Below are 22,687 nucleotides of genomic sequence, written 5' to 3' on the forward strand. Positions count from 1 at the left end.
GACAATCTCATCCAGTTTCTTGGCCTTAAAAAAAAAATCACCATGCCCTGAAATTCCCAAATATGTAACTCCAGCCTGCACCTTCCCTCGAACTCCTCACTTGTAAATTCTACTGCCTACTTTAAATGCCTGCTCTCTTCCAGGTAGTGAATTTCACCTGCCAGGTTCGCTCCAAGCACACGCAGACCATCATGCTTTCAAACCGCACCAACCAGACCTGGAATCTGCACCCCATCTTTGAGGGCGAGCACTGGGAGGGGCCTGAGTTCATCACCCTGGAGCCCCATCAACAAAACAAGCCCTATGAGATTACCTACAGACCTCGTACCATGAACTTGGAAAACCGCAAACATCAGGTAGACTGAGGCCCCCCTGACCCATGGTGGTTCCTCTGTGTGGTTGGAGGGGAGAGTCGTGCAAAAGAGGTGAGGAGACAGAGTCTGGGAGCTCGGAGCATATTAAAAGGAGAGGGGTCCCCAAGAATCATGTTGGAACAGTAGGGAATCATGAAGATTATTGAGTCCAAAGCTTCCCTTGGCACGCACATGTTTTCATGTATAGGGGATTCTGTTGGAACAAGGGTCACAGTTTTGAACAGAGTCCTGGACTAAGATCAAGCAATTAATATTTAGATTAATTGCACAAATACCATCATTGTGGCTGTAATACAAATAGAAAAGGAAAGAAGCCACAATCTTCCACCCTAAAAAAGGGAACTATTTTCTTCTATCTTCACTACCGACCCTCATTCAGATATAACCATAGCTGCCATCATAGCATACCCAATTTTGCATTCTGTTTATTTTCACTTTACATTATATCATGAGCATTTTTCTGTTTAACTAAATAGTCTTTGTGATAATCATGTTTAATGATTACCTAATATTTCTTTAAATGAGAGTTCCATAATTTACTTAACATCCCCCAGTTGTTGAATATAAATATTAAAGTTATTACCAAATTTTCATCAATATTATAAATGGTTTTAATATATCTGTGTGCTTGTGTGTGTGTGTGTGTGTGTGCACCTTTTTCCTCTGAAGGAATTTTTAAATTCCCTAGAGTAAGACCACTGGCTGGCTCAATTGGTAGAGGATGAGACTCTTAAATTCCTTGGGGCCGGGTTCCTGGTTCAAATACATATGAACATTTTTATGACTCTTAAAATCTACTACCAAGCTGCTTTCTAAGAATTATGCTTATGTGAGGGGCTCTGTTAACCCTATGTCATTACTATGCCTAAGAGGTAGATAATAAGGGACCTTCTGTGCCATTCTGACCATGTTTCTTCTCCTTAGGGCACCCTCTTCTTCCCCCTCCCAGATGGGACTGGCTGGCTATACATGCTGCATGGGGTTTCTGAGCTCCCCAAAGCTGTGGCAAATATCTACCGTGAAGTACCCTGTAAGACACCCTACATGGAACTCCTGCCAATCAACAACTGGCTTAACAAGCCCCAGAGGTGAGGGACTGGGGCAAAGTGTCAGAGTGGAGAAGATGGAGAGAGGACTTCCACTGTCTAGCCTGGCCCTTCCCCTGGTCAGCACCTCTAGAGGACACTGAGGGGCTGAAAGTATCAGAGACAAAGTTCCCTGATGTGGCCAGGCATTGCCTGAACTCTAAGCTTCCAGGCAGTCAGTACTATCTGTGAATAGTTGATTACCTGAGTCTCCTGGGCCAGTGCCTGGCACAAAATAAGTGCTCAGTAAATGTTAGCTGTTATTATTATTACCAAAATGAGAATCATGGTGGTTATTATTGAGTGCTCTACTTTATCGCCTAAGCCACTGGCCAGAGAAGGACATCCCTTGGATCTTTACTGGCAGTGGAAGTAGAATAGAAGAGGAGGGTTAGAAAAGCTTGAGGACAAGCAGGTTTGTCCCCTTCTTTTACAGAGAAGGAGCTAAAGACTAGAAGAAGAGACTTACTGAAAGCTGCCAGGTAGCATAGTAGATGAAGGCCCAGACCTAAGTTTGAATCCTGGTTCTACCCATAACCAGTCATGTTTATCTAAGTGTGTTTCCTCTTCTTGGCCTCTATTTCCTCATTAGGAGGTGATAATTATATGTACCTCCTACAGACACTGTGAGGATTAAATGCCTGTGATGCATGAAAAGCACTGAACCAGCTCTAACTTCACATAACAGGGCACATAACAGGTGTCAATAAATGGTAGTTGTTGATACTGTTAGAGACAGAGTGAAGACCAGAACCCTGGACCCCCATGCTTTTCATAAAATCAAGAGTAAAGATATAGCACCTTTCCTTCTTTCCCTTGGGCAGATGGTCTCACTTTCTCTGTCCTCTCTTCATGTGCTACTGTGCTCCCCCAGATTCCGAGTCATTGTGGAAATGGTGAAACCAGAGAGGCCAGACCTAAGCGTCACCCTAAAAGGCCTTGATTACATTGATGTACTGTCTGGCTCCAAGAAAGACTACAAGCTGAACTTCTTTTCCCACAAGGAGGGACTATACAGTGCAAAGGTATCCACACGTTAAAGGCATTTCCCTGGGACCCTGGAGGTTTGCCCCTGAGGATGATGATCCTGGTATTAGGGAGTGAAGATGTCCTCTCACTGTCAGCCTATCCTTCTCCTGTTGGGCTCACCATTTAGTAACCTGGCAAAAAGGCTTTCAGAATTCCCAGCCTCTTTAAGATGGAGCCAAATGCAGGGCCCTCCATCCATAATGTAGACACACGCCAAACATTCAAGGCAGCAGAATCATGAAAATCCTTAAGCAGAATATAACACTAGGCCAGCAAACACCAGACCACAATAATGAGAAAAGATCCCTTTTTCTGAATGCTTATAGTGGCCAACATTGTACTGAACACCCAGTATATATAGCTAGTAATGTCAGAGCCAGGACTCAACTCAGAGCTATCAGCTCCAACATACCATGGGGTCTTTCATGCATGAACTGTTTCTCCTAATTCATTCATTAGTTCAACAAACATCTGTAAGCACATATGCCACATACTATACTAAATGCGGGCAACACAGCAATGATAAAAAATTGGCACAGTCTCTGTTTTCATGGAATGCACAGTCCAATAAAGGAAGAAGGGTCATAACCAAACAATGGTAGTGTGAATGTATAATTACAAAATGAAATACATGCTTTGAAGAAAAGGAGCATATATAGGTCAGTAGCTCACAGGAGAGGTTAAGGCTTAAGATAATATGTGGAAACTACTCATTTATAGATAATACATAGAAATTACTCATTTATAGATAGTTTTAGAAGCTATCATGAAGATGAAAAAAGCTGAGGAAAGATTTTAAAGTGAAAAAACAAAGAACCTAGGATCTTTCCTCCAGAAGAGATACTAGCAAAACCTATGCATTAGGAGGTCATCTCCTCTCCTACAATCACTGAGATAGGTTGCTCCACTCAGTTCACATTCACAGGCTAACAGAGAACCTTAAAATCAACATATCATGAAACATCTGAAGAAAAAAAAAAGCCACCATAAATAGAAAATACCAGCTCAGCAAAGAGGAAACCCCTAAGATAAAGGAGTTATTAAAGCAAACAGAAGATTTTTTTAAAAGATTTATTTATTTATGATAGACATAGAGAGAGAGAGAGAGGCAGAGACACAGGCAGAGGGAGAAGCAGGCTCCATGCCGGGAGCCCGACGTGGGACTCGATCCCAGGACTCCAGGATCACGCCCTGGGCTAAAGGCAGGCGCTAAACCACTGAGCCACCCAGGGATCCCAGCAAACAAAAGATTTTTAATGAATATTATTAATATCCTCAAAGGAATAAACGCAGATAATCCTATCCATTATAGAACAGGCTACTGTGGAAAACAATCAATTAAAGACCCGGGAAATTTAAAAACAAATTGAATGTTTATAATAGAAAACCATAGAGGAAGGCTGAGTAGTATAATGAACTCTGAAGAGATTACTAGGAAGTTAGAAGATAGAGCTGGGTAATAGCACAGACTTTAACACATGATCACAGAAAAATGGCAAGAATGGAAGGAAATAATAAGTGCTGGAGAAGGTGTAGAGACATTGGGTCCCTCCTGCATTGCTGGCGGGAGTGTAAATGGTGCAGCTGCTGTAGAAAGCAGTCTGGCATTCCTTAAATGATTAAACACAGAGTTGCCATGTGACTCAGTAGTTTCACTCCGAGGTATATACCCAGGAAAAATGAAAACATATGTCCACACAAGAACCTGTACATAACTGTTCATAGCAGCATTATTCATAAGAATCAAAAAATGGAAATGAACCAAATGTGCATCAATCCAAATGGATAAATACAGTGAATATCATTTGGCACTAAAAAGAAATGGAAATGAAGTGCTAATACATGCAACACATGGGTAACCTTGAAAACATGCTAGCTCGGAATAAACCTAACCAAAGAGGTAAAGGATCTATACCCTAAAAACTACAGAACACTTCTGAAAGAAATTAAGGAAGAGATGGAAAAACATTCCATGCTCATGGATTGGAAGAATAAATATTGTGAAAATGTCTATGCTACCCAGGGCAATTTACACGTTCAATGCAATCCCTATCAAAATACCATGGACTTTCTTCACAGAGTTGGAACAAATAATCTTAAGATTTGTATGGAATCAGAAAAGATCCTGAATAGCCAGAAGAATATTGAAAAAGAAAACCAATGCCGGGGCATCACAATGCCTGACTTCAAGCTTTATTACAAAGCTGTGATCATCAAGACAGTACAGTACTGGCACAAAAACAGACACATAGATCCATGGAACAGAATAAAGAACCCAGAAATGGGCACTCAACTCTGTGGTCAAATAATATTCGGCAAAGCAGGAAAGAATATCCACTGGAAAAAGGACAGTCTCTTCAATAAATGGTGTTGAGAAAATTGGACAGCCACATGCACAAGAATGAAAATGGACCATTCTCTTATACCAAACACAAAAATAAACTCAAAATGGTTGAAAGATCTAAATGTGAGACAAGAATCCATCAAAATCCTAGAGGAGAACACAGGCAACAATCTTTCTGAACTTGGCCACAGTAACTTCTTGCAAGATACATCTATGAAGGCAAAGGAAACAAAAGCAAAAATGAACTATTGATATTTAATCAAGATAAAAAGCTTCTGCACAGCAAAAGAAACTGTGAACAAAATTAAAAGACAACCTACAGAATGGGAGAAGATATTTGCAAATGACATATCAGATAAAGGGATAGTATTCAAGATCTATAAAGAACGTATCAAAAAAAAAAGAACTTATCAAACTCAACAACCAAGAAACAATCCAGTCATGAAATGGGCAGAAGACATGAACAGAAATTTCTCCAAAGAAGACATACACATGGCCAACAAGCACATGAAAAAATGCTCCACATCACTTGCCATCAGGAAAATACAAATCAAAAGCACAATGAGATACCACCTCACACCAGTGAGAATGGGGAAAATTAACAAGACAAATGTTGGAGAGGATGTGGGAAAAAGGAGAATTCTCTTGCACTGTTGGTAGGAATGCAAACTGGTACAGCCACTCCAGAAAACAGTGTGAAGTTTCCTCAAGAAGTTAAAATTAGAGCTACCCTATGACTCAGAAATTGTGCTACTAGGTATTTACCCCAAAGATACTGATGTAGTGAAATGCCAGGACACCTGCACCCCAATGTTCACAGCAGGAATGTCCACAATGTGGAAGGAACCACAATGTCCTTGACAGATGAATGGATAAAGAAGATGCAATATGTGTGTGTGTATACACACACACACACACACACACACACACACACACACACCAAAATGGAATATTACTCAGCCATCAGAAAAGATGAATACCCACCATTTGCTTCAACATGGATGGAACTGGAGGGTGTAATGCTGAATGAAATAAGTCAACTGCAGAAGGACAGTCATCATGTGGTTTCACCCATATAAGGAATATAAGAAATAGTGAAAGGGATTATAAGGGAAGGAGGGGAACTAAGTGGGAAAAATTAGAGAGGAAGACAAACCACAAGAGACTCCTAACTCTGGAAAACAAAGGGTTGCGGAAGGAGAGATGGGTGGGTGGATGAGGTAACAGAGTGACGGGCACTAAGGAGGGCACTTGATAGGATGAGCACTGGGTGTTATACTATATGTTGGCAAATTGAATTTAAATTTAAAAATGTAAAAAATAGAAATAAAAAAAATCTTTAAAAAAACATGGTAGCTGAACAGAGCCAGTCACAAATGCCCATGTTGTATTATTTCTCTTATATGAAATGTCCAAATTCATTAGGCAGCTCTATAGAAAGAAAAAGTACATTAGTGGTGCCTAGGGCTAGAGTGAATGGGTTAGGATGAAATGGGGAGTGATTGGTAATGGACAGAGTTTCTTTTCAGAGTGATGAAAATGGCCTAAAATTGATTGTGGTGATATTTGTACCACTTTGTGACTATACTAAAAACCACTAAATTGTACACTTTTAAATGAGTGGATTATATGGTATGTGAATTGCATCTCAATAAAGATGTTTCAAAAGAAGAATGAAAGGAAATGTGAGACATAAAATATAAATCAAAAAGTTCTAATATCCACCTACTAAGAAACTCAACACCTAAAAAACAAATAATCCAGTTTAAAAATGGGAAGAAGAAGAGACTTCTTTTCCAAAGAAGACATCCAGATGGCTTACAGACACATGAAAAGATGTTCAACATCACTCATCATCAGGGAAATACAAGTCAAACAATGATGAGATACTACCTCACAACTGTCAGAATGGGTAAAATTAACAGCACAAGAAACAGGTATTGGTGAGGATGTGGAGAAAGGGAAACCCTCTTGCACTGTTGCTGGGAATGCAAGCTGGTGCAGTCACTCTGAAGAACAGTATAGAGGTTCCTCGAAAAGTTAACAATAGAACTACCCTATGATCCAGCTATTGGATTACTAGGTATGTTCCCAAAGGATACAGAAATACAGATCCAAAGGGGTACATGCACCCCAATGTTGATGGCAGATCATCAATAATAGCCAAAGTATGGAGAGAACCCAAATGTCCATTAACTGATGAATTTATAAAGAGGAGATGGATAAAGAAGAGGTAATATAAACAATGGAATATTACCCGGCCATCAAAAAGAATAAAATCTTGCCATTTGCAATGAAGTGGATGGAGCTAGAGAGTACTATACTAAGTGAAATAAGTCAGTCAGAGAAATACAAATACCATATAATCTCACTTATATGTGGAATTTAAGAAAGAAAACAGGTGAACATATGGGGAGAGGGAAAAGCAAAAAAGAAGAGAGGGAAACAAGCCATAAGAGACTCTTTTTTTAATAAATTTATTTTTTATTGGTGTTCAATTTACCAAGATACAGAATAACACCCAGTGCTCATCCTGTCAAGTGCCCCCCTCAGTGCCCGTCACCCATAAGAGACTCTTTTTTTTTTTCCATAAGAGACTCTTAATGATAGAGAACAAACTAAGAATCTAAATACATAAGAACAAAATTGTAGAAAACTGGGATAAAAAAGAAATTCCTAAATGTTTCTAGATAAAGTAAAAGGAAATAATAATGGTAACATCAGATTTCTCATGGCAATGCTGAATGCAAGAAAGAGTGGAGGGGCTCTTGGGTGGCTCAGCAGGATAAGGGTCTGACTCTTAATTTTGGCTCAAGTCATGATCTCAGGATAATGAGCTTGGGCCCTGCATTGGGCTCCGCACTGAGCGTGGAGCCTCAAGCCTGCTTAAGATTCTCTCTCTCCTTCTCCCTCTGCCCCCCCTCACATGTGCACACATACATGCTCACTCAGTCTATAAAAAAAGAAGGAAGTGGACTAAGCTATTCACATAATTCAGAGTAATTTTCAATATAGAACTTTTTCCAAACAAAACAATTACAAGGGCAAATAAAGACATTTTTAAACATGCAAGGACTCAAAGTAACCTACCCATACATAGAATCCCTTTTTTAAAAAGTACTGTAAAATTAAAAGTTTTTTAATTAGAAAAAATTTTTAAATAAGTAAGTGAATTCAAAAGGAAAACATAAGGATACACTAAACAAAGAATCAAAATTCATTTGACAGGTAATTCCAAATAACTTTTGAAAAGCAATCTGAAATGAATATTTCAAATGACCTCAATATAGGAAATAGCAAGGGAAGGAATAAAATAAGGCAATGAAAATTTTTTTCTCTTTCAGTGGGAAGCAAATGGGGCAATGAAAGGTGTTTTTTCATTCATCAGAAGGGTAAGGAAAGAACAGAGATAGTCATAAACTGTACATGTGAACAGAAAAATATAAGTAAATATATGTTTTAAAGTGTTAAGTAAAAATGACGGTGAACCCAGATCAGAGTCTCTTTAAAATAATATGCATTAAAATAAACAACAAAAAGGTTTTTTTAATCAAAAGCACTTCTGGGGGATCCCTGAGTGGCGCAGCGGTTTGGCGCCTGCCTTTGGCCCAGGGCGCGATCCTGGAGACCCGGGATCAAATCCCACGTCGGGCTCCCAGTGCATGGAGCCTGCTTCTCCCTCTGCCTGTGTCTCTGTCTCTCTCTCTCTCTCTCTGTGACTATCATAAATAAAAAAAAAATTTAAAAAAAAACAAAAGCACTTCTGATTATGATGGGGTAACTACTCTTCCCACCATAAATGTCTATAAAACTGGACAAAATATCTGAGGCAAGTCTTCTCAGGCATTAACAACATGCAGCACAAGACTGCAATCCATCAAAGAGAAGAAAAACTAATGAGATGAATCTCCATAATTGTCCTGGATCTCTGCCAAGGGACAGTTTCCTGACTACAGCGCAGTGAGTTAGCACAGCTGCCCCAGTGAACTGACAGCGCAGAAATCAGAGTTTGGTGCGACTGAAATAGCTGGTGTCTACAGAGTGTGAGAGTAGCAGAGGGAGCAGTGCATGGAGTGGCAGGGTGCTGGGGGGAAAAGAGACAAAAGTCTGTATGGGAGTTTCCTTCAAAGTCTTTGGCTGAAAGTTGTCCTGCACATGCACAAGATGACTACATGAGATTTATCAGAGAGCAGCTTCCAAAAGAGATTGATAAAGGGACAAAGCTACATTAATCAATGCTGGGGAACATTGGAAATTTGGCCCAGCCAGAGTGAAGAGATTGCATTAACATCTCATTAACATCCTAGGAACCTAGATGAAATACCAGCAAGACCAGAAGAATGGACCATGCCCTTAGGATAAGTCCTTTTGGGACTTAAAAAGCCTAAAACTAAGTATCTGCAAGATATGCAGGAAGGACAAAATTTAGAGATTGAATCCCACCAAGTTGGAAAGTCTTGAGAAACACCTTGAGCTATCTACAGATCTGCTCTAATAAAGCATTTAACCAAACCCACACAAGTTTAAGGTGATAAGTTAATAAATCAAGGATTGAACTGCCTCCTACAATAAAAATCAACACTCTTACAAGGAAGATAACAGAATCCAGAATCTTTACAATGATCATCAGCAATGTCCAGTGCACCAGCAGAAATTACTAGACTTATGATGAAACAGGGAAATGTGACCCATAGTCAAGAAAAATACATTCAGTGAAAATGGACTCCAAGATGAGCTAGATATTGGATCTAGCAGACAAAGACCTCAAAGCACTATTATAAACATATTCAGAACTGAAAGATGGTATTTCAAATAAATATGGACAGATAAGGAATCTGAGCAGAGAAATGGAAACTATAAAAAAAAGAACCAAATGGATATTCTAGAATTGAAAACTACAATAGGCTGAAATTAAAATGTCACTGGATGTGCTAACAGCAGATTGAATAAAAAGAACCAGAGCATCAAGAACCTGTGAAAAAATATAAAATTTTCTAATACATAAGTAATATGAGTCCCAGCAGAGAAGAAAGTGAGAATGGGACAGAAAACTATTCAGAAAAAAAAAATCTGAAACTTCCCTGATTTGATTTGTAGAATATATATATTTAAGATACAAGAAACATGGCAAACCTCAAGCAGGAGAAACATAAGGAAAACCATGATATACAAAAAAAAAAATCATTTCTGTGCCCATCGGAGTAAAACTGCTAAGAACCAAAGATAAAGAGAAAAGCTTGAAACAATCAGATATAAATAAATCTGTTATACAGGGGACAGTAATTAAAATGACCCCTGACTTCTCTTATATAGGGGAAGCCATCTGCAAAATGCTGAATTCTATCAGCCCAGAATTCTTCACTTATTGAAAATATCCTTTAAAACAGAAATAATTTCAGATAAAAGAACATGAGAGAAGTCACTGCAACAGACTTGCATCACTGGACAACATACTAATACATATTCTTCAGATAGTGGGAAAATAATACCAGACAGAAATTTAGGTCTATTGGAAGGAAAGGGAGCACTCAAAATGATTAATAAGCAAGTATATACTATATAAATAATATATATATATAACATATATGCTGCTGCTTCTTAGAACTTTCTTAAAATGACAACATTTGATCACAAACATAGTAACATTGTAAGGTGAGTGTTCTTATGTATGTAGAAGTAAAAGATATGACAACAAAAGTACAAAAGATGGAGTTGTTAGGTCAATGAGATTATACTATAGTAAGGTCAATACATTTGCCAGGTTGGAAGTGTGAATAGAAAGCGTAAGGATCAGTTATAAAGTGGGAAGTGATAAAATACTGACTTTAAATAAATTTGACAAGTTAAAACTTCATATTGTCAGCTCTAGAACAACCACTAAAAAAATCTATTATTAAAAAATATAGGGGTGCCTGGCTGGCTTGGTCAGTGGAGCATGCAACTCTTGATCTCAGGGTTGAGCGTTCAGGCTCCACATCGGGTATAAAAATTACTTAAAAAATAAAATCTTAAAAAAATAATAAGTAAAATAAAATAAAATCTTTAGAGGCACCTGGGTGGCTCAGTTAGTTAAGCATCTAACTCTTGATTTCGGCTCAGGTCATGATCTCAGGGTCATGAGATCGAGCCCTGCCTTGGGCTCCCTGCTGGACATGAAGCCCACTTAAGATTCTCTCTCTCTCTCTACCTACACCCCACCCCCCATGCTCACACATATGCTTGTGCTCACACTCTCTCTCTAGCTCTCGCTCTCTCTCTCTTAAAAAAAAATCTCTAAAAAAAGTATATAGCTAAGAAGCCAGTACAAGAAATATAATATATTCCAAAAGACTGTATATAATTCCAAAAGAAGATAGGAAAGGAACAACAGAAACAAATAAGTAAATAAGCAAGCAAACAAATAAATAAGACAAATGGAAACAACTAGCAAGTAGGCAGACTTCACCCCAAAGAAAGAAAGAATTATTTTAAATGTAAAAGAATAAACACTCCAAGTAAAAGACACAGGTGCCAGAAGCACTCTAAAGCTAAATACAGGAAGAGGTTGAAAGGCAAAAGTGACATATGGAAGGAACTATTCCCATGTAATAATAGATACACAACTCAAAGTATTAAAAGGGGCATAGGAGTTTAAGATAGATGCTTCTTCACAGAAGTAACGTGTGATGACCAATAAGCACATGAGAAGACACCCCACATCATCAATCACCCAGGGAAAAGGACAGAAAAAAGTGAGCGGCTTAGTGTGTCAGTCACAGGGGTGAGGGGACGATGTACTGCAGACACAAGCATGGGCTCTGGAGTAATTCAACCTTGTTCACATCCTGGCTCTGACACTTCTCTCTGCACATGACCTTGGCAAGATATTTAACTCTGTTCAATTTCAGTTTCCTTGACTTGAAACAAAAACAAAAATAAAAATAAACCAAAACAAAACAACAACAAAAATAAGACCACGAAAGAAAGGAAATAGCAAGGGGAAAAATAATGTTGCCTACCAACTGTATACATTAAGCAAGTACTCCTAGTGCCTGGCACTCAGTAATCATTCATTAAATGTTAGATGCTGTCATTATCATCACTGGTATCACCGTCTATTCCAGCAGCAGCTGGCACAGGAGTGAAGCCCACTACAGCATGGACCTCTGGAGGTCCCTTCTTCTCCAGGGCCAGCTAGCTGTGTTTCCCTCCCCACCCCCCCGCCAGGTCACCTTCACCTTCGCTACTAGACAGCGCTGCCCTAGCCTCTTCTGAGCAAACCCTGGGCTGTCTCCTCATCTCTGGCCTGGGAGGAACCAGAGCAGAACACCCAAAGAGAAAGGCTGGTGGATGGGGATGCAGACCGGGCAGGAGAGCCGGTGTCAGCCAGGCACCCATGCGTCACGAACCTGGGTGATGCTAAGAGAGAGAAAGCACCTATGAGACAGCAGAGCCCCTCCACTAACCTCTCTCCTCTGCCCCTTTTGCTCCCCCTCTACCTGTGAACCCAGGTGATCTTCCGAAACGAAGTGACCAGTGAGTTCTTATACTACATGGTGAGTTTCAGGGTCATCCCTTCTGGTGTCATCAGAACCATCGAGATGGTGAGCCCTGTGCGGCAGAGCACGTCAGCCTCCATCAAGGTGGAGAACCCTCTGCCCTATTCGGTGACCTTCTCCACGGATTGCCGGGTGCCTGACATCAGCCTGCCTTCCCAGTTCGTGGTGCCCGCCAACTCTGAGGTGAGCCCTGGCTCCCCCAGAGGTCCCCTGCTATCTGTGACAGAGGCTCTGCCCACAGGGCCTCTGGATCTGTGGCCTTCTGCATCCTTGAGGTTGACAGTGGTTGGGGAAGTGGGGGACAATCCCTCAGTGACACTCCTGATCTTCCTCTTCCCCTCATGCCTGAGTCATCACACGCCCACGGGCACACGAGAGCTCTGGCTCAGATGTGTCAAAGGGACTTTTTAATTAGGAACCCTTGCCTCTGTCATATGCTTGCTTGCTTTGTTCAAATTGAAAATATTTTTGTTTTTTGCTAATTATAAAGGCAACATGGAATATGCAGGGCAAAAAAGGAAAGCAAAGAACGTAGTAGCAGCATGTCGAGTGAACAACACGTGTGCAGTCTCATACATATGCTTGCCTATGCCCAGACCCCTTCAGGAACATGGCACAAAAATCCTATGACTGGTGGGGGAAACACGGCCTGGAATTCTGAGCTGATGTGGAGATGAACTTTCTATTGACTCTTTTTGATGTATGGCTGCAAACTCTCGCTGTCCAGATTCCATCAAAATCCCTTCTGTTTCTCCAACTTGAGCCTACCTGCTTCTTCCCAGGGCTCACTAGAGCTCTTCCTTCCCCTTCAGAACCCAAAGTCCATTTTGTTCTTCAGAGAGTCTCCATGTCCTTTATTTTGTCTTTATATTCTTCATCATGAATTATACAATCTACACATAAAAGTACATATTTCACATATACAATGAATTGTACATATATGTATACAAAATACTAAAACATGTTTACTTAAACAACTACGAAAGTAATTGTTTATTTAATTACTGTATATCTGTAATATACAGTAATATCTGTATAACCAACCCCAGGCCAGGACATTAAAAACTGCCACGACCACCCCAGAAATCTCTATCTCCATTCATAGTATGATCCCTCACCCCTAAAAATTTCTAGTGTCGTCATTTTGTCATAATTTCTTGCTTTTAAGCCAAATGGTTTAGATTTGCCTGTTTTTGTACTTGATACAAAAGAAATCGTACTATATGCATTCTTTAATTTTTCTCAACATCATGTGTTGTGATGGTCATCCTGTTGATACACGCAGCTGAGGTTCATTCATCCCCCATCGCTGCAGAATATTCCATCATACGACTATACTACCATTTGGATATCCACTCTACTGCAGCCGGACCTCTGTGTGGTTTCAGCGTTTGGCTGTCATTAAAAATGCTGCTGTGAACTTCACTGCACAAGTGCCTTCCTGATGTCCATGGTTTTCACCTAGGAGGAGAATTACTGGGTCATGCGTGTGTGTGCCTTTAACTGCCAATCATAACCTCCAGTCAGTAATGAGAGGTCACCAACTTTTGCCATTGTCAGATTTTTAAAGGTTTCCCAGTCTGAGAAAACTCAGGATAAACTAACAGTTCCTTGTGATCTTCATTTACCTTTTTACAAACAGAATTGACTTCAGTTGGGTAGTAGGCTGTGTAGCAGAGCTGCCTCTGTGCTCATGAGTGGGAATGGACCAGTTTTCCTTACTTGTATGTAGTCTTTGTCCAATTGGAGTGTCAGTTCTGCTAGCGAAAAAGAAAAAGATTTCTCTGCTTTCTCTATTCCGTGAAAGAGTTTTTATAAAAGATTGAAATTTTGTCTTCCTTGAACTCACAGATGAAGCCACTGAGCCCTGGTGTTTTCTTTCGGGGAAGATTGTCTGCTACTGATTTGATTCTTTTTGTGAGTTATTCAACTATTTAGATTTTCTGTTTCTTCCTGAATCAGTAACAAGAGCATGCCTGTTACCTCCATATATTCAAAATATTGGCATAACATTGCTAATGTCCTCTTACTACCTCTTCTATGTGACATCCTTTTTTCATTTCTAATATTGGTTATTGTGCCTTCTATGTCTTGATCGGTCTTGTTAGAGGTTTCTCAGTGTTATATTCAAAAAGGCATCTTATGGTTTTGTTGGTACTCTTTATTGTACGTTTGTTTTCTAGTTGCTTGATTTCTGCTTTTAATTATTTTCTTCTTTCTGCTTACTCTGGGTTACTAGTGTTTTATCTAATTTCTAAGATGAATGTTAAGTGCATTTACTTCTAGTCATCTTTATTTTCCCATACACACATTAGGATTACAAGTGCTGCTTTAGCCACAGTATGCAAATTTTTATATTATATGTAGCATTTTTTTAGCAATAAGTTCAAAAATGTTCTGACCTTCATTTTTATTTGACTTGTGGGTTATTATAAGTGTTTCTTAATTTCCAAACATGGATTTTTCTACGTGTTGCTTTTTAAATTATTTTGTGGTCAGGGAAGATATTCCATATTATTTCAGTCCTCTAGAATTTGTTTAGACTTGCTTGATGGCCCAATATATGATCTTTTTTTTAACTCTCCATTTATTTTTTAAAAGCACGTGTTTGTCATTTCAGTGTTAATTCTCCGATATTTTGGTCTACTTGTGTGGTCAGATTTAAGAGAGTATTTAAAGTCACCATTGTAATAGGAGATTTGTCTGTTTATCCTTGTGGTTCTGTCATATTTTTGCTCTAAATACTTTGAAGCTATATTACTAGTTAAACTAAAATTATAATTCCTTCTGGTGACATTATATTAAGACTTGATAATCTCTTACATTCTTGTTCTTCAAGAGTATTTTAGCTATTCTTGGCTCTTTGCGTTTCCATATAACTCAGCTTATCATGTTCCTCCAAAAAAATAAATAAATAAACTGTTAGGATTTTGATTGTATTATTTTAAGAATGCATTAGTTATCTGTTGATTCAAAATTATTTGAAAAATTAGCAACTTAAAACCACAAGCATTTATTATCTACACAGTTTCTGAGAATCAAGAATCCAAGCGTTAAATACATACATACATACATACATACATACATATATACATACATACATACATAAATAAAAGGATCCAAGAGCAGCAGCTTAGCTGGGTAGTTTGGGCACAGGCTCTTTCATGAGGATGCAGTTAGTTGTCTGCAGGACTCCCAGTCAAAGGCTTGATTGGGGCTGGATAACCTGCTTCCAAACTCTTTCGTGTGGTTTTTGGAAAGGTCTTTGTTCTTTGCTGGCTGTTGGCTGAAAGCTTCAGGTCCTCATTATATATACTTCTCCCTAAAGCAGCTTTCTACACGATAGCTTGCTTCCCCTAGAACAAGTGATCTGAGAGAAAATGAGACAGCAAACGAGGAAGAATGTGCACAAGACAGAAACCACAGTCTTTTCCTCTTAATCTCAGAAGTGATATGCCATCTCTTTGCCATATACTAGCGGTCACACAGACCAGCCCTGGCACAACATGGGAGAGGAAGAAACAAGAGCGTGAATGGCAAGATGTGGGAACCACTGGGGGCATATCTGTCACAGACAGAATTCCAATCTTTACACTATTGAGATCTTCAATCCATGAGCAGATCTGCATTTGTCGAAGTCTTATTTAATTTTTCTCAATAATATTTTTTAAATTTTCTATGTAGAGGCCTTATTATTTGTCAGATTTATTTCTAGGTTTTATATATGTTGATACTATTGTAAATGGTATCTTTTCAAATTTTTGTTTTCTATTTGTTGCAAGATTGTAATAATATTAGAGACTTTTGTATATTGACTTGGCCTTTAGTTTTTGGCTTTTTAAGTTTTTGTTTTAATTCCAGTTAGTTAGCATACAGTGTTATATTAGTTTCAGGTGTACAATATAGTGATTTAGAAATCCCATGCATCACTTGGTGCTTATCACAAGTGTACTCCTTAATCCCCATCACCTGTTTCACCCATCACCCTACCCACCTCCCCTCTGGTAACTTTCAGTTTGTTCTCTATAATTAAGTGTCTGTTTCTTGATCTGTCTCTCTTTCTTTTCCTTCGCTCATTTGTTTCTTAAATTCCACATATGCATGAAATCATATGGTATTTGTCTTTCTCTAATTGGCTTATGTTGCTTAGCATTATACTCTCTAGATCCATCCCATGTCATTGGAAATGGCAAGGCTTCATTCTTTTTGATGGCTGAGCAATATTCCATTGACTATATATACCACGTCTTTATCCATTCATCAATTGGGCTGTTTCCATATCTTGGCTATTGTAAATAATATTGCAATAAACATTAGGGTGCATGTATTGTATTCTTTGGGTAAATCCCTGTAGTGTGATTGCAGGATCATAGGGTCATTCAATTTTTAACTTTTTAAATATTGACTTTGTACCCAACCACCTTAAATAATTCATTTATCAATAATTTCAATTATAGATTTTTTTAATTCTCTACATGTACAATCATATCACCTGTACATACATACAATTTTGTTTCTTCCATTATAAACTTCTTCCTTTAATTTCCTTTTCATGCCTTGTAGGGCTATCTAGGATGTGAAAAACAATGTTGACTAGAAAGGTAATAGAAAGCATCCTTCTCTTGCTCCTAATCTTGAAGGGAAAGCTTTCCAAGTTTCACCATTTATTATGTTTATTTTAGGTTTCTAATAGATACCCTTTATCAAATTAAGGATGTCCCTTTATTCTTAGTTTGCTAAGAGCTTTAAAAAAAAAAAAACTCCTTGAGTGGATGTAGAGTTTTATCAACTGCCTTTACTGCATCTATTGAGATGTTCAAATCATTGTTCTACTTTTAATTTGTCAATGTGGCAACTGATTGGTTATTCTAATATTAAACTTTTCATTCATGGAATAAACCCAACTTCATCATAGAACATTTTCTTCTTTATATATTGCTATATTCAGTTGGATTAACATTTGCATTTTTTTAAGATTTTATTTATTTATTCATGAGAGACACAAGGAGAGAGAGAGGCAGAGACACAGGCAGAAGGAGAAGCCAGTTCCACGCAGGGAGCCGGACATCGATCCCATTGATCCCGGGTCTCCAGGATCACACCCTGGGCGTGAAGGCAGCGCTAAACGGCTGAGCCACCCAGGCTGCCGGGATTAACATTTGTATTGGGCACTTTGTATGTATGCTTAGAAAAACTGGCATCCAATTTTCTTTTCTCCTATTAGCCTTATTGGATTTTGGTATCAAAATCATGTTCTTTTTCTCTTCTTTGGGAGAATGTGTGGAATTCTTAGATTGTCTAATAGAACTTACAAGTAAATCTTTATGATCCTGGAATTTTGTTAAAGGAAAACTTTTTTACTATTGGTTAAATGTCTTTAATGGTTACAAAACTACCTAGGTTTTCTTTATCTACTGAGTCTGGTTTTGTAAGTTTTATCTTTTATACATTTGTCCATCTTCATCTAATTCTTTTAATTGTAAAATCATCTAAATTTGTATACTATATTCTTCTCTGTTAAACATCTACAACTTTAATGATATCCTCTTTTTATGCTATTTTTCAATGAGAAAAACTAATTCTTTTTTTAAAAGAAATGATACCTACTCATGGTAAAAACAAGATTTTAACTATATAAAAGTATATGGAATAGAAAATGAAAGTCCTCAAATCCCATTTCCCTCAGCCTAAGATAACTACTGTTAACAATTTGATATACATCCTTACTCTTTTCTATACTTGCATAGACATATTCTTCTCCATAGATATGGGCACATGCTTCATATACATGTATGGAACATCCTTCCTTTCACTTACAATATCATCAACACCTTTCATGGCAATGGTTATAGCTATGCCTCTTCCTTTTTAATGGCTATATATACTATTCCACCAAAGTAGATAAATTATTATTTATTTAGCCAAGTTCCTTTTTTTAAGATTTTATTTATTTATTCATGAGAGACACAGAGAGAGACAGAGACATAAGTAGAGGGAGAAGCAGGCTCCCTGCTCCCTCCCTGCAGGGAGCCTGATGCAGGACTCAATCCCAGGACCCCAGGGATCACACCCTGAGCTGAAGGCAGACGCTCAATCACTGAGCCACCCAGGTGCCCCTATTTAGCCAAGTTCATAAGCCACACTCTTTGGTTCTTGTTTTGTTTTGCCATGGGCAATAATAGAGGAAGGAGAAAAATCTTTCCAAATGAAAGTAGACCCCAGGAAGCTGTTTTGAGATCGGCTATGAGCAAAGAAGGAGCTGCTGACTTCAGCCCTCCTGCTGGCAACACTCACCCCCATCTCCATAAGCAAGCTTCTCAAGAGAAGATCTAATACCTCATAGATTCAAAGAGATTCCAGAAACATAAATAACTCTAGGGTATTTCTAGGGAAAACTAGAAAGGGTACAGGGAAGCAAAAGTTTTTTGCTTCCAAAAGTTGGACAGAGATTCCCTGGGCTCAAGATCAGTGTGAGCATTTGCTATAAATATAAAGCACCATTTCTGCCACCAACCTACTCTGAGGTCACTGGGTAGTAATGTGTTGGACTCTCGGCATCACAGGAGCCTCTGTCTTCTCTTGCAGGGAATATTCTCATTTGAATTCCAGCCCCTGAGAGCTGGAGAAACCTTTGGGAGACTAACACTGCACAACAGTGATTTGGGTTACTACCTGTATGAGCTCAATTTGAAGGCCACGCCAGCACTGCCTGAAAAGCCCATCCACTTCCAGACCACTCTTGGCAGTGGTCAGAGCATCTTTGCCAAGTTCACCAATTACACCCGGCAGAAGACCGAATACTACTGCAGGGTGAGCAGCCGCTGTCCCCTGCTCTGCCCTTCCCTTGCCAGAAGTCGGAGCTTAAAAATAATAGGAGGATACAGGGGGTGCAGAAATGTGAAACTCGGAGGGAGTCAGGTGCTTCATCCAGCTGGGAAACTCCCAGCTAGAAATAAACAGAATCAGGCCTGGGTTCTTCCTTACAGACTCTATCTTAACAAGCTGGGGTGGGGACAGTTTTGCTTCCCACAGCACGCGCAGTGGTCACCAAAGGAGACAGTAGTGCTTAGTGGTCATGTATAGGCCATGAAATCCAACAAACTTGGATTTGAACCCTGGCTTCTCCATTTAATCTTTGTATGAATGATTTGCTAAACCTCTCTAACCTTTTCCAGAAATGGCAATAATACCCCAACCTCACAAGATTGCTCTGAGGCTTTTAAGAGATGCATATGAAACTGTTTCCATAGAAGCTGGCTCATAGTAAATACTTCATATATGTTCCAATTATATAAACTGGAATCCAGGTTTAACTACTGAAACAGAAACCCAAAATAACAACAAGTAAAATAACAGTGTGAACATAAGAAGCAGTTTGGACTGGAATGGTAGCTCCATGACATCAGGCATGCAGACTCCTTCTGCTCCGATGCTCTTTCCTCTGTAAAGAGCTGCTTTGGTCCACAGTGACCGAGATGACTTACCATGATGTCTGCATTCCAGCCAGCTACAGGGGAGTGGCAGGGAGCTATATATATCCCTTCCACTCACATTCCCTTGAACAACACTACGTAAGACCACACCTAGCAACAAGTGGAGCCAGGAGGTTCGGCCTTCACACAGGGTGGCCTTCAGCAGTTCCATGGCTACAGTCAAGAGGCATAGGCTCTTGATCAGTCATACCAGCCAGGAGAAGCTAAGTTATGCTGTAGTAACAAATAGTCAAAATCTCAGTGGCTTAAAAAACAAAGGTTTGTCTCTCATTTGGGCTCTCTATCCAGTGAAACTCTGCAGGGGATTCTGCTCATCACAGCCATTCAGGGATCCAAGCTGAAGGGCACCCACCAGCTCAGATGTTTCAGGTCACAGTGCAGAGGGGTGAAAAGATCCCATGGGGACCTGCACTGACAACTGGACGCCCTGGTGTGGAAGTGACACCTTTCACTTCTGCTTGCAACTAACTGTCAAGAACTAGTCCCCCTGCCTCCATCCATGAGGAACCAGACTGTGCAGTCTTTTGTGCATGTGAGAGAAAAGGAGAGCCAGAGAGGGGGGAGTAGTGCCAGTGAATGCTGCACTGACTTAATCCAGCTTTGTATCTCTGGGCAATTTATTTAACATCTCTTAGCCTTGATTTCTTTGTAGTAGAATGGGTATAATAATTAGTATTACCTACTCTTCAAGGGAGTTGTAAGGGCATGACTTTTTATGACCTGCTCAGCCTCACACAAATGTAGGCTGTTTCCAGTCTGAGAGTGGACGGGCCAGGGATGGGCCCGAGCTGCCAGTGTGCCCTTTAGGATCCTGTGTGAATGTGAACCAAGTGCATTTGTTTCTCTTTCAGACTGACTGTCAAGACTTCCACATGGAAAAAGTCATTACCGCAGCCCCAGGAGCTCAAGGAGGCACCGAAGTCAGCGTGGAAGTCTACTTTGAGCCCAGCCACCTGGGTGAGACCAAGGGCATCCTGATGCTGTCATCGATTACTGGCGGGGAGTATACCATCCCCCTCTTTGGAGTGGCTCTGCCCCCGAAACCCCAAGGTCCCTTCCTGATCCGGGCAGGGTACAGCATAGTCATACCCTTCAAGAACATTTTCTATCAGACAGTCAACTTCTCCTTCATGGTGGAGAACCCAGCCTTCTCTGTTCGTGCTGTAGACTCTGTGCGGCCCAAGAAGATCAACAATATCACAGTCTACTTCGAAGGAAACCCATCAGGCAGCAAAACACCCATCACCAGCAAGCTGATTGTGTCTTGTCCTCCCAGTGAAGGCAACGAAACAGGCATTAAGTGGGTTTATTATCTGAAGGGGATCACCCCTTAGTGGTACCTAAGACCAGCTGTGTTAATGTAAAGGCATCTCCTCAACCTTAAAATCTATGTATTATTCTACCCTGGTGAAGAACAGAGAAAACAGAATTCTACTGCTACTGTTTTATCTCCTCATTCAATTATAGGGCCACTTATTTCCATATTATATGCATTTCAAATATATATATATGAAATATATAGTCATATTACACATGATAACTACAAAAAAATGGAGCTATATTGTACTTTGCCAGGGCGAGTCTCTGAATTTAGCTTCTAACCATATCCTGAGAGCTCAATAATAATCCTTATCTTTAATAAGATGACACAGATACCACACTCATGACCCCCTATCAGCTAGCACTTAGTAGTGCATAACACTGGGGCACCACAGTGCCTTTTAAAAATTCATAATGGCTTAAAGAGCCCTTAGACATGCCTCTATTTTGATACGATATTATATCCTGCTTTCACATAAAAGCCAAATAAGACACTATTTTCAAAATGATAACACACATAACACCTGTGCCATTATTGCAGGGCCAGGGGCTGGGGATGCTCCCTCTACCTCTGAACCCCATATCTGTTCCCCACAGAAAGCTCTCACTGAGGGTCACGTCCCCCACTCCCACTCCCAGCCCTGTGCATAGCTGGCAGCCTGCAGCACAATGATTCTCTACCCATCTGCACGTCAGAATCAGCCTGGTGCAGACCCTTCCACCCCAAATTCTGATTTAATTGGTCTGGTGAGGGATGTGGGCATCATTTTCTCTTCCAAACCTGTACATTGAGAACCAGTGCTACAGATCATACACCCACCTGGCCATGAATGCTGCAACTGGGTCCTGCAATGTGTGTTAATAGGACCGCTTAATAATAATAATAATAATAATAATAATAATAATAATAGGACCACTTATGGCACCACCTGATGAAATAAAGATGATTGCAGACTCGCCCTGGAGTGGATTTGCTTCTACAGGCATGCCTGAGGGTCCTCTGCCCTTCGCATCTGCTATAGCCCACCTGCGAGAGAGGGAGAAAGCATGAAAGGAGATAACAAATGCTCCAAACAAGTGGTTCTGAAAAATGATCCTTAGAACAGCAGCAGCACCTAGAATTTATTAAAAATGCAAATGCTCACAGCACACCCAGACCTGCGGAGTCAGAAACCCCAAGGGTGTGGCCCAACAACCTGTGTTTTAATAAGCCCTTAGTGCTTTTAGAGATGTGTTTTTGTAATGCAAGGAGACTCTTCTAATCCTCAGCCCAGTATATCCTACACTCAGCTAAAGTATTTGCAGACCTACATGTAATAGTTCATTTGCACAGCCACTAAAGATGCTGCTAACGGGCATAAAGACAAAAACTAGATGACAGATTTTCCAGATGGTTAAATGAGCAAAGAATGCACTACACAGCCATCTGAGAGGATACCAAGATCAATGAGCACGTGCTACGACTAGCAAACACCCAGAATCTGATGAAACCAGTGCTTTTCAA

General features: G+C 39.8%; 1 protein-coding gene and 2 long non-coding RNA genes across 12 annotated transcripts in view; 1 reads left to right on the plus strand and 2 right to left on the minus strand.

Annotated features, from left to right (window-relative positions):
* LOC144308991 (uncharacterized) overlaps positions 1-13,265 on the minus strand; it is a 57,714-nt gene extending 44,449 nt beyond the window's left edge. For all 3 annotated transcript variants that reach the window (XR_013375152.1, XR_013375150.1, XR_013375151.1), the window contains exon 1: positions 13,139-13,265. This is a non-coding gene — a long non-coding RNA (uncharacterized LOC144308991). The remainder of the gene's footprint in view (positions 1-13,138) is intronic.
* HYDIN (HYDIN axonemal central pair apparatus protein) overlaps positions 1-21,297 on the plus strand; it is a 384,136-nt gene extending 362,839 nt beyond the window's left edge. For 7 of the 8 annotated variants that reach the window (XM_077889901.1, XM_077889900.1, XM_077889902.1 and 4 more), the window contains 6 exons: positions 144-356; positions 1,299-1,462; positions 2,334-2,484; positions 12,323-12,553; positions 18,956-19,180; positions 20,715-21,297. In XM_077889901.1, coding sequence (XP_077746027.1) covers positions 144-356; positions 1,299-1,462; positions 2,334-2,484; positions 12,323-12,553; positions 18,956-19,180; positions 20,715-21,197 — 1,467 coding nt within the window. In that variant the 3' untranslated portion in view covers positions 21,198-21,297. The remainder of the gene's footprint in view (positions 1-143; positions 357-1,298; positions 1,463-2,333; positions 2,485-12,322; positions 12,554-18,955; positions 19,181-20,714) is intronic. The other variant, XM_077889907.1, reaches the window with a different exon arrangement.
* Positions 13,420-22,041, minus strand: LOC144309000 (uncharacterized). The gene is made up of 3 exons (XR_013375153.1): positions 15,476-22,041; positions 13,999-14,127; positions 13,420-13,831 (listed from the first exon to the last, which is right to left on the minus strand). It is a non-coding gene; the product is annotated as an uncharacterized LOC144309000 (long non-coding RNA).
* Between the last annotated feature and the right edge of the window lie 646 nt (positions 22,042-22,687).

This window comes from Canis aureus, chromosome 3, assembly GCF_053574225.1.
Source record: "Canis aureus isolate CA01 chromosome 3, VMU_Caureus_v.1.0, whole genome shotgun sequence".
NCBI classification, from domain to species: Eukaryota; Metazoa; Chordata; class Mammalia; order Carnivora; family Canidae; genus Canis; species Canis aureus.